A 15,602-nucleotide genomic window follows, 5' to 3' on the forward strand; every position below is an offset into this window, starting at 1 on the left:
GTGATTTGTAACCTAACACCAGCCAAAATTGATCACTTGGGCAGCACAGCTCTGTCTGCCGGATACCTAGGCAGAGTAGGTGTGTTCATGTAAATACAGTCTGGTCCTGAAGCCTTTCCACCCACCCCTGGCTCCTCACTAGCTGTCGGGGGAGAGCTCATTCAGACCTTACTTATAAATAATCATTTGAAATTATTAGGTAGGCCAATATAGCTGAAACAAAGGCGCTGACATCCTCAGAAATAACAGCTGTATGAGGAAGCTAGTCTTTGTTCCTGCTTTTCAAACCCCTTGTGATTGCTCAGGTACATGAGTATTGGCTCATATACGAGATATGCTTTTAAAGTGTGTAGTAATGTTTCAATTTCAATTCAGATTTCCATCCTGACGACTAAATTGACAACACTGCATGTCACCGGAGAGTTGTTGGGGGGAGGAAATTTGGAGGGGAGGGGCGTGTACACGCCTCCTGAGGGGAGTCTAGGGAAATTAGGGTGACCAGATGTCCCGATTTTATAGGGACAGTCCCGATTTTTGGCTCTTTTTTTATATAGGCTCCTATTACCCCCCATCCCCTGTCCTGATTTTTCACACTTGCTGTCTGGTCACCCTAAGGGAAATCCCTGGAGTCTTGCAATGCACAGACAAAGGGCTGGACGCTCCCTGCCCTGGTTGCAAGCAGCAGGCGTCCCCACGAGGCCGGGAAACAGCCACGATCCCCGCTCCGCCCCCCCACGACACACACACACACACACACACACACGCCCCCCCCCAGCTGCAGCTCGAGCTCCGGAGTCGCTCGGCGCACGCGCAGAGCGGGAGCTCCGAGCGCCCCGCGCTAGACAGAAGCGGAGTGGGCGGGGCCCTCCACATCCGGGTCCCTGGCGCTCTGCCCCAGCCTGGCAGTGCTGTCTGTCTGTCTGTCAGCGGGAGCGAGGCGGCTGCGGCATCCACGGTCTCCCTCGGCCAGGGCAGCATCTCTGGGTGAGTGAGGGGCGGGGCTCCCCGGAGGGTGGGGGGAGCACTGCAGAAAGGGGGAGAGCTGCCCCCAATCACCCCCCCCCCGAGTGCACGCTGCAGGGAGGGGGGAGCTGCCCCCAACCCCCCCGAGTGCACGCTGCAGGGAGGGGGGGAGCTGCCCCCAACTCCCCCGCGTGCACGCTGCAGGGAGGGGGAGAGCTGCCCCCAACCACCCCCCCCGCGTGCACGCTGCAGGGAGGGGGAGAGCTGCCCCCAACCACCCCCCCGAGTGCACGCTGCAGGGAGGGGGGGAGCTGCCCCCAACCCCCCCCCCCCGAGTGCACGCTGCAGGGAGGGGGGGAGCTGCCCCCAACCCCCCCCCCCCGAGTGCACGCTGCAGGGAGGGGGGGAGCTGCCCCCAACCCTCCCCCCCCCGAGTGCACGCTGCAGGTGGGGGAGGGAGGAGCGCTTCTTCCCCCCCCCGGGTCTCACTAGAGGACGGGGGCACTACAGGGAGGCGCTGCCCCCCCCTTTCTGGCAGCCGGGAGGGGCTCTGACCTGCTCTTGGGGAGGAGACCTGAACCCCTTAGAGGGCAGAGGGAGGTGAGCTGTGGTTACCTGCTCGGGGCGGGGAGCCTCAGCCCCTCCATCTGGCTGAAGGGGGGCAGGGAGTGGTGGGAGGCGGGTAACTTAGCCCGGGAGGGAGAGGAGATGCAAGGGGAGCATCTCTCTGTGCCGCGGAGCCGGGGGGGCGGTCAGGCGCACACCCTCCCGCAGAGCGGTTGGCATCACACATCCCCTGTGGGGAGAAGTGCAGGCCCCCAATCCCGACCCCAGTTCTCAATGTGGTCACATCTGCCTGAGATCATGGGCTGTGCCAAGGTTGCCAGCGAGTGAAAGAGACACACCCCTCTCGGGGCGGTGTCCGAGGTGGGTACAAGCTGCCCGGGATGGCACATCCCCCAGTCAAGTGTGTCCTGTCTGCTGCTCTGTGCTGCTGAACTGTCTGGTGGAGCGGTAGGGCAGAGCGGTTGCTGCTAATGTGGTGTCGTAGCACATCCTATGGCTTTTTAGGGGCTGAGGCAAATATTTGTGATTCTGTTAAAAGCATCGTCTTCATATTTAAAATGTACCATGAGCTGGACTTTCTGGCCATGCAAGCCCTTACAGAGACAGACCAAGCATTCAAGAGGCTGCTGTTTTTGGGGTGGTGGGTAGATCACACCGGGTAGAATGCTGGAAAGAAAATGCACCTTCTGCTTCTTGCCTTGCATCATATGTCTTTGTTTTAGGGTGCATGGGCAATGCACAGGTTAGGGAATCTGTGAGTTAATGGGAGGAAGTCTTAAATCCTAAAAGCTTTCTATGGAAAAGATGTATTAGATCGTTTAGGCTGTTCCCCCAGCCAATGTGGAATTGTTCCCAGTGGCGTATTTGCTGGTGCAATACTCGTGATGCAGGGCTCTGTTAATATCTGTAACCAAGTAGCTCTCCCCCAACCCTCCACGCACACCATGTGCAAATAGCGCTCGGTGGTGCCAAATCCTCCACGTCTGTGTATGTGTGTTGGATTTCCCACCCCCCACCTTTGGCAGGAGGTTTTGATTACATATTGCTCTGGCATGCTCCCTGTCTTTGATGTGGAGTTTCCTGTCATGTATAACGTGTTCAGTATCACGTAACCCAGCTCAGTGGCTCCTCTCACAGGGCTGCTGGAAAATAATGAGATGCATTCCTCCCTCATTCTGGTTTTTACAGAGGAAAAACGTCTGGGCTCTTGAGCAGAAATTTTGTTTCACTGGCTTTTCTTTGTTTTTGTTACTGCTCTGCAGGACTGTTTCAACTAGGAAGGGTTCCTATTCACAGTCTGCAGCTGACTTTAAGCCAAATAAAGACACGAGCTGTATGGTTCTGTTCTTTTATTTAATCATTTCTCTTTTGTACCTATTGTTCGTCTGTGGGGTGCACATCAGCTGGAGTGTTTCCTTGCATTAGCTGCATAGTTCAGGTTTCATTTTTCTTATTTGTTTGTGCTGTGTGTGAAATAGCAATCAGCTAATTTAGATTAGGTACGTTGGAGAACTATATCATGAGTGTATACTATATTGAATAGACATAGCGGTGTAATTTTAGCTGGTAAACTAAATGGCAACTGAAGCATGGTTCTTGTATTAAGAAGCCCTCTTCTGTTTTACCATGTTTCTTTATTCAAATACAGAAGTTAGTGATGGAAAAGATCTATTCCAATAAAGTCCATTCCTCTCCAAATGCAGGCTATATATACCTCTTGCTACCAGAAGCTCATTAAGGCCCTAATTCATAAGAGCACTTAAGTTCATGTTTGATTTTAACCTGGTGAGAGGCCCCATTGGAGTAAGTGGACTACTCACATGCTTAAAGCTAAGCATATTGGCAGAGCACTTATGTTGAGAGGAAGAAGGAAAAAACGTCTGTGAAGGTGAATAAAATATAGATCCCCTACCTAGAGTCCTGCCTAATTTAAAGGGCAGTTCTAGTATGAAAAAGGATTTGCAATATAAACAGGGAATCGATCTATTGACTACAACAAGGTGCCATTTTTGCAAGATCACTATCTGCTTTAGTGGGGTGGGAGGCAGAAGTGGAAGAATTTATTCTTATGAGCAGTGGTAGAACCAAAAGAGCTCTGTGAAAGAGCTGCGTTTACTTCTGGATCATGCTTCATCAACAGAATTGTTAAGTTGCAATTACAAGATCATATTCTGCTCTCTGTTACACCTGTGCAACACCTTTTGAAAATAGCTGGTTGGTACAAGTGTAACTGAAAGCATAATTTGCCTGCAGAATTTTGTTGTCATGATAATGCAGAAATAGGAAAGAACTCGGCATGACTTGGAGATTGTGGGTTGAGTCTAGTGCCTGCAAACAGAAAAAACTGTATCTTTTTTTTTACTTGTAAACTAGACAAATTTGATATGAAATCAACCTCACAATATTAGGCTGCTGAGTCACTTTTCAGAGTGAAGCCATGCTTAAAATCTCATATCCTGTTTTGTTTTAGGTAATACATACTGTATAAAACTATATCACCAAGGTGGAACGTGTTCCTAGACACAGATATCTGCTGTATTAATTTTGGCAATACCTCCTGTGCCTTATCACGTCAAAGTTACTGAAATGAAATAATTACTTATCTTAAACAATAGTTCACTCTGTTATTGCTTGGTGTGGGAGATACAATATACCAGAATAATTCCAGGTATAACTTCTGAGTGTATGGAGTTACATCACAGATAAGTTTGGCCCATTTAGTTCAAACGGTGAAATGGCTTGTCTCGATAAACTACACTGATGAATAAAACCTATCTTGCCCATATTCTTCCTGTTTGTGTTATGAGAGAGCCAAAATGGAATGGAATGTTTCAGAGTTTGTTATTGATCCCAACCTGGGTAACCTACATGGTTTAATACTAAACCAAGCAACTACAATCTTCTTGGTATGTGTTTATATCAGCTGTAAATAAAACTACCTTAAACTTATTACATAATAAAATCAACACAAGTGAAACAGATTATTTATTCAGTTGCTGTATTCATAAAGCACTTCCTCTGGTTACTATATTTGGAGTGCTAGGCAATCTGTAGAAAAACTTAAATAAAATCTTGGCCAGAGGCCAGAAAAACTAGCTAGTCTTTCCCTCAAACAATACAGGAAAAAAGAAAATAATCTCAAAAAGATGAACCACGTGGGGGAGGGCAGAGATTTTCCTAATTTTCCATAATGCTCACGATTTTTACATGTAATTATGAAATTACTAATACAGGTTTAAGCCTACGAATTTTGCAAGCACATGCATACTTGATGAGTGACACACACCTGCCTGACAAACACAGCAAATAGTTCTGCAGCTGTGGGGGGTGTTTACTACCACCACCCTTATGGCACAAGCAAGGGGTAGGGATAGCTCAGTGGTTTGAGCATTGGCCTGCTAAACCCAGGGTTGTGAGTTCAATCCTTGAGGGGGCCACTTAGGGAGCTGGGGCAAAATCAGTACTTGGTCCTGCTAGTGAAGGCAGGGGGCTGGACTCGATGACCTTTCAAGGTCCCTTCCAGTTCTAGGAGATAGGATATCTCCATTAATTTAATTTAATTTTAATTTAATTGATAGGAAACAAGCTATGGAGATTTTGAGTGGGCCAGGGTGTTGCTTCTTTCCCTGCCCAAGCCACAGGCTGCGCTCTAACTGCCCCATGTGGACCCTGCTGGACTCTGTTGTTGTGCTCGAAGTACCCAGTAAGGTCTGCTTGGGCAGTTAGCGCACAACATGCAGCTTTGTGGCTTGGATGGTGAATCCAGTGCCCCAAACTCCATTCAGAATCACTGCAGCTTGCCTCCTGTCAGACTCTCACTGTGCAGTCTGCAAGGGAGGAGAAGGCAAGGCAGGCAGGCAGGCGGGCAGGCGGGCGGGCGGGGGGGGGAGAGGAACAGGAGGAAGCAGCATTGGAGGAGGAGAGAGGGAATGGGACAGAGGATGCCCCACCTGATAAGGAGGCCCAGAACTGGCCCAGGTAATTAAGGGCCCTCTACAGAATAGGAGGGCAGTGTACCTAGGGCTGATCCTCCCCTTCTCCTTGTTTAGGGGTGGGAGTTGGGCACAACAAGGGGGGTCCCATGCCCTCTCCTTGGTCATAGATAAACTGGGACCTCTCCCAAACTCCTTGAGGAGAGGATAGGGTAGGAGAGAGAGGTCCTTGTTTCTCTGTGGGGGGAGAAGTCCCACTTACTTTAACATGCACAGAAATGCATCTAAAATGCAGAAGTGTTCAAGGCATTCCCCCTAAGCCCCCCCCCCATCTTTATGTGGCTTTGTACCTTTGGCCCTTGTCGACGGTCCAGCCAATCTCCCTAATTCCTCCCTAACTTTTTCTTTCTTTCTTCCAGAAGCACCCCTGAAAGTCTCAGAGCAAAGCTGGTATCTCTGGGAGGGGTGCAAAGAATCCAAAATGTACTGACCAATGTAGGAAGGCCTTGTACCAGATGCCAGAGACAGCCAGCAGAGAGAGTGTGGTGTAGTTGTTCAGGCCTGGGACTGGCAGCCAGGGGAACAGGTTTCTAGTCCAGACTCCCACTGGCGCATCTCTCTATGTGGGAAATTCCAGTAGATCTCCTCAAGGCCGGGGGAGTTCCACAGACTGCCCCAGGCTAGATTCAATTGTGGTTTCCAGACTGAAAGCATCTTTGAGTGCCTGCTAACATCAGCAAGGGCAAATCCATGACAGCCATCACTAGAAGATTGTCCGCTACATTGATCAGAGCTGCCTCTATGATGTGAGACAGTTTGATTCTAGACTGAGCTCTGCATCATTGTCTGATCCAAGTGGTATTGGAGCTTCCCAGCCAACACCTCCTCCATAACTTCTCCTGAAAACGGTAGATTAGAGACTAGACAAGAGACTGGGATAATAACCTAAAGTGAAGGCTTCTTTATGCCTATGGACCATGCCTTTGCACATGACTTTTTCCATCTTTATGCTTCTCTTCAGTCATCTACAAGGCTGGCACTTCTCCACTGGCCTTAGGTCAGGAAGGACGTGTATTATGGGTGATAAGCTCAAGCTCACCCTCTGAAACTCAACCAGGGGTGTTTGTTCCCTCCTGGTTCTGACACTGTAGCGACAGTGAGGGCCCAGCCTCTGCTGATCTAGCCAATGAAAGTCACAGCCAGCATGACGGCTGCCCTCTTGGCAGACGCACCAAGGATGGAACTGGGATTCTGCAGACTTGAAAGCCTGAGCTGCAACAGTTTGAGCCATCGGTCGGGTTGCAGGACAAACTAAATATTGGGACAGTCCCGATTTTATTGGGACGTCTGGTCACCCTAGTAACCACCCACCCACCAGTGTGTTACACAAGCAGCAACTGACTTTGTCATAGGGTACAGGTATATCAGGTTGCTGCCATCCCAATGCCGTTCCACTGGATAATTCTCCTGCTCTTGCAGTGGTAGAGATCAACAAAGCTGTTTTACCCTTCACAGAACATCAGTAGAATCAGTGATTCTAAATAGAACACAAGGTTGTCTTACTGGTCAACCTCCACTGCTGCTCCAGCTTTTCCCCTAGCTATTTATTTTCTCCTCTGTGCAGTCAGTAAACCAAGGCCAGCCCTGGGGTGATGCAAAGGCAGAGGGAGCTTCTTCCTGTAGATGATGGAATGCAGCAGCTGTTTAAGGGTGACTCGTACAGCAGAAAAAAATTGTGACGCATTTTAATTCTTTATGATGTGTACCTAAAGTAGGCCTGAAAGTTTTTGGTTTGGTTTAGTTCTTGAACACCCCACCTCCCACCCTAAATATTAGGGTTTCCTTGCTTTCTGTTATGGCAGAACATCTCTGGCTCATAGCTGGATCTTGTAATATGTTCTGAAGCTGGCTAGGTTTTGGCTTAGTTCTATCTCCTGCAATAGCTGATATCAGAGTTGAGCATTGTTGACCCAAAACATTTTATCTACAGTCTTGTAACTTTTCTTCTAGGCCTTGTTAGCTGCATTGTCCCAGAAGACTACACTTGACTCAGAGGCTTGTAGTTGGAGAGGCTATTTCAGGTATACAAAGGTCTTGATCTGCTCACAGCCTTGTAAATTAGGTTCAAGGCCTTGACTTGGAAATGAACTGTGAGCGTATAGAGTACAGACGTGATGTGATTTCTCGCTAGGGAGCTGCGCTATCGTGTTTTGCACGAGCTGGAGCCTCTTGGTTGCTTCTACCTTAACCACTCTCCTGGAGATGACCCATTCTAAAAGGTACATATTTGCTGCAAAAGTTAGGAAGTTAAACCTCTGAGCTGGTGGAACTTATTGGCCATTCATCTAGAGGGAACAGTTGAACTATCAAACCAGCAATTGTCTGCAGTAGCCTCTTTCACTGGCGCTGATAAGTTAGTTGGACTAGCTTATTTATACCTGAAAAGAGAGAATGAGACTTCCCCCTCCCGCCTCCTCCCCCACCCCTCCCAACAGCAAAGATAGTCTGTTCTACAAAATCTGGTGGGCCTAGCAAAGTACACGGGCCTGTTAGTTCTCTTAGTCATAATTACATAATATTTATAATATGGTAGTTCCTAGAGATCTTGATCAGGATTAGCAGTCTTTTGTGCACATACATACCAAACACAGTCCTTGCCCTGAACAGCTGACTAGGAAGCGGCATGTAAAGGGAGGGTAACACTATAAAATATACAATTTTTGTGTACACATAGAGTTTTTTTCATGGTAATTATGTAAAAGTACCAACCATGCTGAGCTGTTTGTCCTCAAGCTGCTATTAATTGGCTGATTTCTTGTAGGCATCATGGCAGAGGTGCATCTTGAGGGGAGGTTATTGGCCTTACTGTACAATTCAGCGTGGGTGTTCAATGCATAAGGGACAGTGTGGAAGAAGGCATAAGTTGTCTTTGTGAGAAGCTGCCAAATGGTTGGAACAGAGGAGGCAGGTGGTATTGTGATAAGTCAAGGTCAGATAAATAGAGCAAGGCAGAGTTGTGAAGTTTGAAAAGCTTGAAGCCAGAGTATGAATACAAAGAGAAGGTGGGGAGGCAAAGAAAGTGATCTTAGCTGCTTTTTTTGTATGGCAGTGCTAGGGGACCAGAAGGGGGAGTCTGCAGTCATTAGGACAGATGAGGGTCTGGATGAGAGTATTGACTGTTAGAATCATAGAATATCAGGGTTGGAAGGGACCTCAGGAGGTCATCTAGCCCAACCCCCTGCTCCAAGCAGGACCAATCCCCAAATGGCCCCCTCAAGGATTGAACTCACAACCCTGGGTTTAGCAGGCCAATGCTCAAACCACTGAGCTATCCCAAACAGAAAAGGTTAGATCTTTAAAAACGATGTGAAGGAAGAGGTGGCAGGACTTAGTTACATCCTGGATGTATAAGGCAAGGGTGGGAGAAATTCAAGATAGATGACCCATAATGGGGCTGAACTACGAAGGGTGGTGTTGTGTTGGCAGTGACAGGAAGTGAAGGTTTCGGGGGGGAAATCATGTGCTCAGTTTGGCTATGTTAAGTGTAAGCTGGTGGAGACTTCTCAGAGGAGATGTGGGATATACACGCTGAGATGAGCGAATTGAGGAGATGTTGGATATACACGCTGAGATGAGCGAATTGAGAGAGTCGGCTTGAGAGCAAAGAGGATAGAGGCGTGAGTCAGCAGTTTATAGGTGACAGTTTAAACCTGTGTGAACAATGAAGTCACCCAAATATGGGGATTAAGGAAAGGAGAGAATCAAGAATGGAGCCCGGTGGGACTGCCTCATGAAGAGATGGGGGTGTGTTGAGGACTCCCTACCCTACTGAAAGATTCTGAAGTGATCAGAGAGGTAGGATTTGAACCCAGGAAAAATGGTCTCTCAAGCCAAATAAGGACGTGATTTTTAACAGTAAAAAGAAGAACAGGAAGACTTGTGGCACCTTAGAGACTAACAAATTTATTAGAGCATAAGCTTTCGTGGACTACAGCCCACTTCTTCGGATATGCATCCGAAGAAGTGGGCTGTAGTCCACGAAAGCTTATGCTCTAATAAATTTGTTAGTCTCTAAGGTGCCACAAGTCTTCCTGTTCTTCTTTTTGCGGATACAGACTAACACGGCTGCTACTCTGAAACCTTTCATTTTTAACAGTGTCTCCTCTGCTGCTCCTGGCACTGTTGATAAGTCAAGGAAGGTGAAGGACAGGCCCTAGGATCCAGTGAGGAAATGATCATTAGAAACCTTGGGGAGAGCAGTTTCTGTGGAATGGAGGGGGTTAGGAGGGACTGGAATCTAAAATGGAGGAGAGGAACTCAAGGCAATGGCATGTTCACTGAGGTGCAGGTGGGGCAAAGTTAGAGAAGCAGTTGGGGTAAGACCACTGCAGTCTTGTATTTTGAGTGAAATAGCCCAGAAAAGATTGAAAGGAGGAGAGAAAGGGGATGGCTGAGAGTGGGAACACATTTTATCTCCTTAGGTTGGTTAGTTAGAAGAGAATGGAGTGGAAGACAGCATTCTGACAGGAGGAGAGGATAGATCAGGGGTCGGCAACATTCGGCACACAGCTTGCCAGGGTAAGCACCCTAGTGAGCCGGGCCAGTTTATTTACCTGCTGACGCGGCAGGTTCGGCCGATCGCAGTCCCGGTCCAATGGGGGCGGCGGGAAGCGGCGCGGGCAAGGGATGTGCTGGCCGCGGCTTCCCGCCCCCCCCATTGGCCCAGGACGGCGAACCGCGGCCAGTGGGGGCCACGATCGGCCGAACCTGCCGCGTCAGCAGGTAAATAAACTGGACTGGCCCTCTAGGGTGCTTACCCTGGCGAGCCGCGTGCCGAATGTTGCCGACCCCTGGGATAGATGTTGGCAGGGAAGGGCTGAAGAGAGTAAGAGGGAAGGGAGGTTGTGGTGAAAGAATAGTCCAGGGCCTGCACTTGGGAGACCTGAGTTCAATTCCCTGCTCTGCCACAGACTTCCTGTGTGACTTTGAGCAAGTTATTTAGCCTCTCTCTGCCTTAGTTCCCCATCTATAAGATGGGGTAGTGCCACTTCCCTATCTCCTAGGAGCAGGGTGACCAGACAGCAAGTGTGAAAAATTGGGACAGAGGGTGGGGGGTAATAAGAGCCTATATAAGAAAAAGACCCAAAAAGTGGGGCATCTGGTCACCCTACCTAGGAGTGTTATGAGCAAAAAAGCCATTAAATATTGTGTGGGGCTCAGATACGACACTAATGGGGACCATATAAGATAGATCTGACCATTTTTTTTCCTTTAAAAAACAAGCAAGATTTTGCAGACGATGAGACAAATATAACAAAGCACTAATTGAGTTTGAGGTATGGGAGTCAATGAGGATGGAGAAATACAGCTGTTTGATAGTCTACAGCAGTACTGAAGGAGGGAGAGAAGAGAGTTGCAGTGGAGGAAGCCTGCATGATCATGAGACTTTTTCCAGAGATGTTTTGGGGCATGGGAAGAGGAGGAAGTATACACAAACCCTTAAAAGTGGGAGTGAACCAGGTTCAGGAGTTCAGTTATCATACATCCCTCTTTAGTAGGTTTTTAAGGGCACTGTCAAGCTATCAGGTGTTTCTAGGTCCAAATGTAGATTTTATGGGTTTGTTTTACAGAATTAATGAAATTAAAAAAAAAAAAATCTTAGTATTGAAACATTTCATCTGGAGGGGTTGTGGCCTTTAACATTGTGATAGTGCATGAGAACCTGTGCATCAAACTGTCTTGTCTACTTTAGTTGTCCACCCTGACCAAAGTGATAAGAAGGTGGAAAGTACAAATGTATTTATATTTTTGTTTGCGTAATCTAGAGTATTAGCCATCCAGGAACCAATTTTCCAATATGGCTTTTAACTTGACGTTGTCTCATAATTTTCTTTTTTACTGTAAAGCTTTTCCTCTAAAGTATTGTCAGAAGAATACTAGCTATGTTCTTCCAGATATACTTGCTAGTCTACAAGTCATTTATTTATTTATTTATTTATTTCTGGAGCCACAGCATTTTTCCAATTAAAAGACATTGTCAGGTTAAGCCATATTTGACAAATAATTCTTGCATTTCAAATATTTTTAAATTAACAAAATGTTTCTTCTGTCTTTGATTTTATTTATACTTTTCCTAGTAAAACATACTGTAGAATTTTTGAGTATGTGTGCCATCATTTTGGTGCAGTTATCACAGGAGAAATCAAAAGTCCATGATATCCATTTTATTGAATCAATCTCAATGTATTTAGACACGTTATTTTGAGTCTAGGCCTTCAGATAGATATAAATTCAAATTGCATGTTAAACTGACTAAATGTGGATATTAAATCAGAATATTTAAAAATGTCTTTTATCCACCTGCCCCTACTTTCCTGCGTCAAACACATAGCCCGACTACCTTTTTATTTTAAAAATAAAAAGGCTCTTTTAAAACCATCTTTACGTTTGAGATATACAAAGAACACATTGAAAGCAGGAACACACTGGACGTGCAGATTAATGTACTAGAGAAATATAATCACCAGAAAGGATTACTTTAAACTGTATTATATACTTAGGGATTCAATATATTAAAATGAATCAAAGAAAAAATGCATCTCTTCAAGGTAGCTAGCTCATTATTGCATTTCTTTTTATACTCAAGAGGAAAAAACCATTATTTTTAAGAACACTATGGTTATAGAGAATCTGTCACTGGAACAATAACTCTTATCTGATGAGACTAATGCATTCTTGCCCTCTGATTGATCATTAACACTGTTTTTCTGAGGGCCTCTCGGTTGATGATTAAAAAACAGTGGTGCTGTTTTAAAAACCCATCTCTCATTTTGTGTGTTGGCTGTGACTGGCATAGCAGATGTGTGTGTCAGTTATAACTCCTGCGCTTCGTCAGGGTTGTCTGGGCTGTATTAATTTAAAACACCACAGCTACCGCCCCAGCAGTGCCAGTGAGACTTGGGGTTAGTGGAGCTCTTTGTTTGACAACTGCTGCTGTATTGTGTGTGTTTGATTTGTTTTTAATTTCTTTACAGATGTCCATCTCCGTTCAGATGTCCAGTTTTCTGTAAGTTGTGCTCTGATACTAGTAGTTAAATACAGGAAGGGCCTGCTCTATAGTGGTTTAAATATCCAGCATCGCAGTGGTCTATGGGAATAGCATGAAAGGCTGGGTATTGGAGGTGCACTGTTTTTATATTCTCTCACATTAGGGTTCATGTACCTGAACTCCTGTAAATCAGTGCTTTGAAGATGAACAGACTCCTAGTAGATCATTTAAATGCAAAGTTCTTGCCATTAGAGGAAAGGCGATTGGCTTGGAGCATGTCAGATCAATATGAGCTAGTCTGCTTTATTAAGGAAACATTTATGCTAATATGAAAATTTGAAATATTGGGAGTGGAAGTATTTAAAATGTGATTTGGTAACGATAACAGGTTAAAATACAAGAAGGGACTGTTGGGACTGCAGACTAATGTACGGTATTCTGATTACAAATGGACATTTGTAATGTATGTTGCTTCATAGAGAGGGTATGTGCATGTGCAGTGGCTGCCTTTGTACTGTCAGTCTAAATTAAAAGCAATGTAAAGTCCATGTGGTCAAATGTTGCAGTGCTAATATTTATCAAGTGATGATACTGCTGATCAAGTGTAAGAGCAGTGAGGTCATTGTTACAAAATGTGCATGGGCTTACATCAAACTGTGTTCTGTTTTTAGCTTATTGTTTATACACTTGGCCTCTTTTACATGCTTGCACAAAGAACGTTGCATGCGGAGTGTGATATTGTGACATGGCTGAAAAGCAGAAAGGGAATGACTGCTTTTTCAGCTGAATGTTTGCATGAAAGGAGATAACTCATAGTATTCACTGTAGTAGGAAGAGAGCCTGAGAACACAGATGTGGCTTCCCTTTTCATGCTGTTTAATTTCTTTCTCAGCCATTCTTTAGGGCTTGTCTACATGGGGAAATTGACTGGCCTATCTCTAACTAAATAAATATTCTGCTATAGCTGTGCAAGGCGATTTCCCCATATAGACCAGGATTAGATACAATTTAGGACTTCAGTGGCGGTTTCTATGGCTTTTTTTTTTTTTTAAGAGATTTATATTGGCAAAAGCGTACTTTTTACTCTATCTCAGGGGTAGGCAACCTATGGCACGTGTGCCAAAGGCGGCACACGAGCTGATTTTCACTGGCACTCACACTCCCTGGGTCCTGGCCACCGGTCCGGGGGGCTCTGCATTTTAATTTAATTTTAAATGAAGCTTCTTATTCATTTTAAAACCTTTACATACAACAATAGTTTAGTTATATATTATAGACTTCTAGAAAGAGACCTTCTAAAAACGTTAAAATGTATTACTGGCACGCGAAACCTTAAATCAGAGTGAATAAATGAAGACTCGGCACACCACTTCTGAAAGGTTGCCGACCCCTGCTCTATCTAAATGTTGGGTCAAATTTGACTTGTCCCTTCAAATAAATTGTCTCATATCATCTATCCATTGTTTAATGCACTTTCTATTTTGATTTCTTTTCATTGTCTGAGAGTGGTTTTTTATGAGACAGGAACTAAATTCACAATAGAATCTTGCTAATGAAGGATTGAATAAATATGACTATTTACATTGTGATACAATATCTTTTGATTTTTAGTCTGTTTTGAGAAATGTAGTTGGTTTCTAATGACAGATAACACTTCACAATACTTCCATAGATATCCTATAGTATATTTTTACCAGTGATTAAATCTTAGTAGTGCAAGTCTTGACTACAGAACTCCGCCGTTAAACCTTGGCTGTGAAATGGGGTGAGACTGCCAGGACTTTTGAGAGAATTATCAGGCTTGCTGATAAGAGAGGGAGGTTCTGCTGAAATTATGTTTTGAACTTTTCAGTATCCAGTGAGCAGATCAAAGTAAATGGTTTTTATGGAGCCAATGTATCAATTGTTATAGTCTCAGTTGTTGGAGGAGGAAAGTAAGACCGTGCATAGAGAACGTCTCAGTGACACATTTTCTTCCATGAAATGTCATTCATAGCCCTGGTCTGGACATCATAGCTAGATTGACGTAAGGCAGTTTACGTCGACCTGACTCTCGGTGTCTACACTAAAATGTAGCTCCCACAGATGTAACTCGCCCACTACACTGACTTAATAACTCCACCTCTGCGAGAGGTGTAGCACTTAGGTCGATGTAGTTAGGTTAACGCCATGTCAGTGTAGACACTGCATTGCTTACATTGACTGTTGCCGCCTTTTAGAAGCCATCGCACAGTGCCCCACACTGATAGTTAAATCAGTGCAAGCACTCCTGGTGAGGATGCACACCGCTGACACAGGGGCATAGTGTGGACGTGCCAAAGCGATTTAATTACTGCAGTGGCTGTACTTCAACGTAATTTAGCTCAGCTTAATTTTATAGCGTAGACTTGTCCATAGGTTTCTCATGGTGCTTCATACATCACAGGAATTCATCTTTGGCATGAACTCAGATGTTTCAACTATCTTGTGTAGTAGTCAGACTAACTAAAATAGAAGCAGTTGGGTTGAATTTGTTCTTGCATGCCAGACATTATGGGGCAGGGTAGTTTTCAATCCTGACTCTACTTACTTACGGGGGAAAGAGTAGTTGTTCTTTAATGGGAAGCCAGGTGAGGGTTCCTCAGCTGTGACTTGCTGTGTGGTAGCAGTCTCTGCAGGGTGTGGATTGTGATTTGCTTTCCTTTGCATCTGGCTCAGAACTCCTTTAATTTGCTAGTAAGAGAATACTTCTAATCCTTTTCAATGAGATCAATGGATTAATGTCTTATAAAATTGCAAGGATTAACTGAGTCTTTTTTAAAGCAGCACACCACCATTTGTGTACCCAAAGTAGTATAGGTTTAAGAAGGAATCTATTTGCTGTTAATAAGATTTTTTTATTTATTTATTTAAATATTGAACTTATTTGTAGGGTTTTTTTAATAAATCCAAGAACCTGAATTGATACCTGGTTCTTTTCTTTTATTTGCTAAGACTAAAAAAAAATGCAGCTGGTGCATACTCAGTGGTGTTCATTTCTCACACCTGGTCTACACTGCCACTTTACAGAGCTGCAACTTTCTCGCTCAGGGATGTGAAAAAACATCCCTGTG

General features: G+C 45.2%; 1 protein-coding gene across 4 annotated transcripts in view; it reads left to right on the plus strand.

The window, feature by feature from the left end:
* Positions 1-826: 826 nt before the first annotated feature.
* RNF24 (ring finger protein 24) overlaps positions 827-15,602 on the plus strand; it is a 75,834-nt gene continuing 61,058 nt past the window's right edge. Inside the window, exons 1-2 of one of the 4 annotated variants that reach the window (XM_065598356.1) lie at positions 859-984; positions 12,497-12,528. In XM_065598356.1, coding sequence (XP_065454428.1) covers positions 12,497-12,528 — 32 coding nt within the window. In that variant the 5' untranslated portion in view covers positions 859-984. Of the gene's footprint in view, positions 985-12,213; positions 12,425-12,496; positions 12,529-15,602 lie in introns of those variants that run through there. The other 3 variants (XM_065598354.1, XM_065598355.1, XM_024106381.3) reach the window with 3 other exon arrangements.

This window comes from Chrysemys picta, chromosome 5 (assembly GCF_011386835.1).
Source record: "Chrysemys picta bellii isolate R12L10 chromosome 5, ASM1138683v2, whole genome shotgun sequence".
In the NCBI taxonomy this organism is placed as follows: domain Eukaryota; kingdom Metazoa; phylum Chordata; order Testudines; family Emydidae; genus Chrysemys; species Chrysemys picta.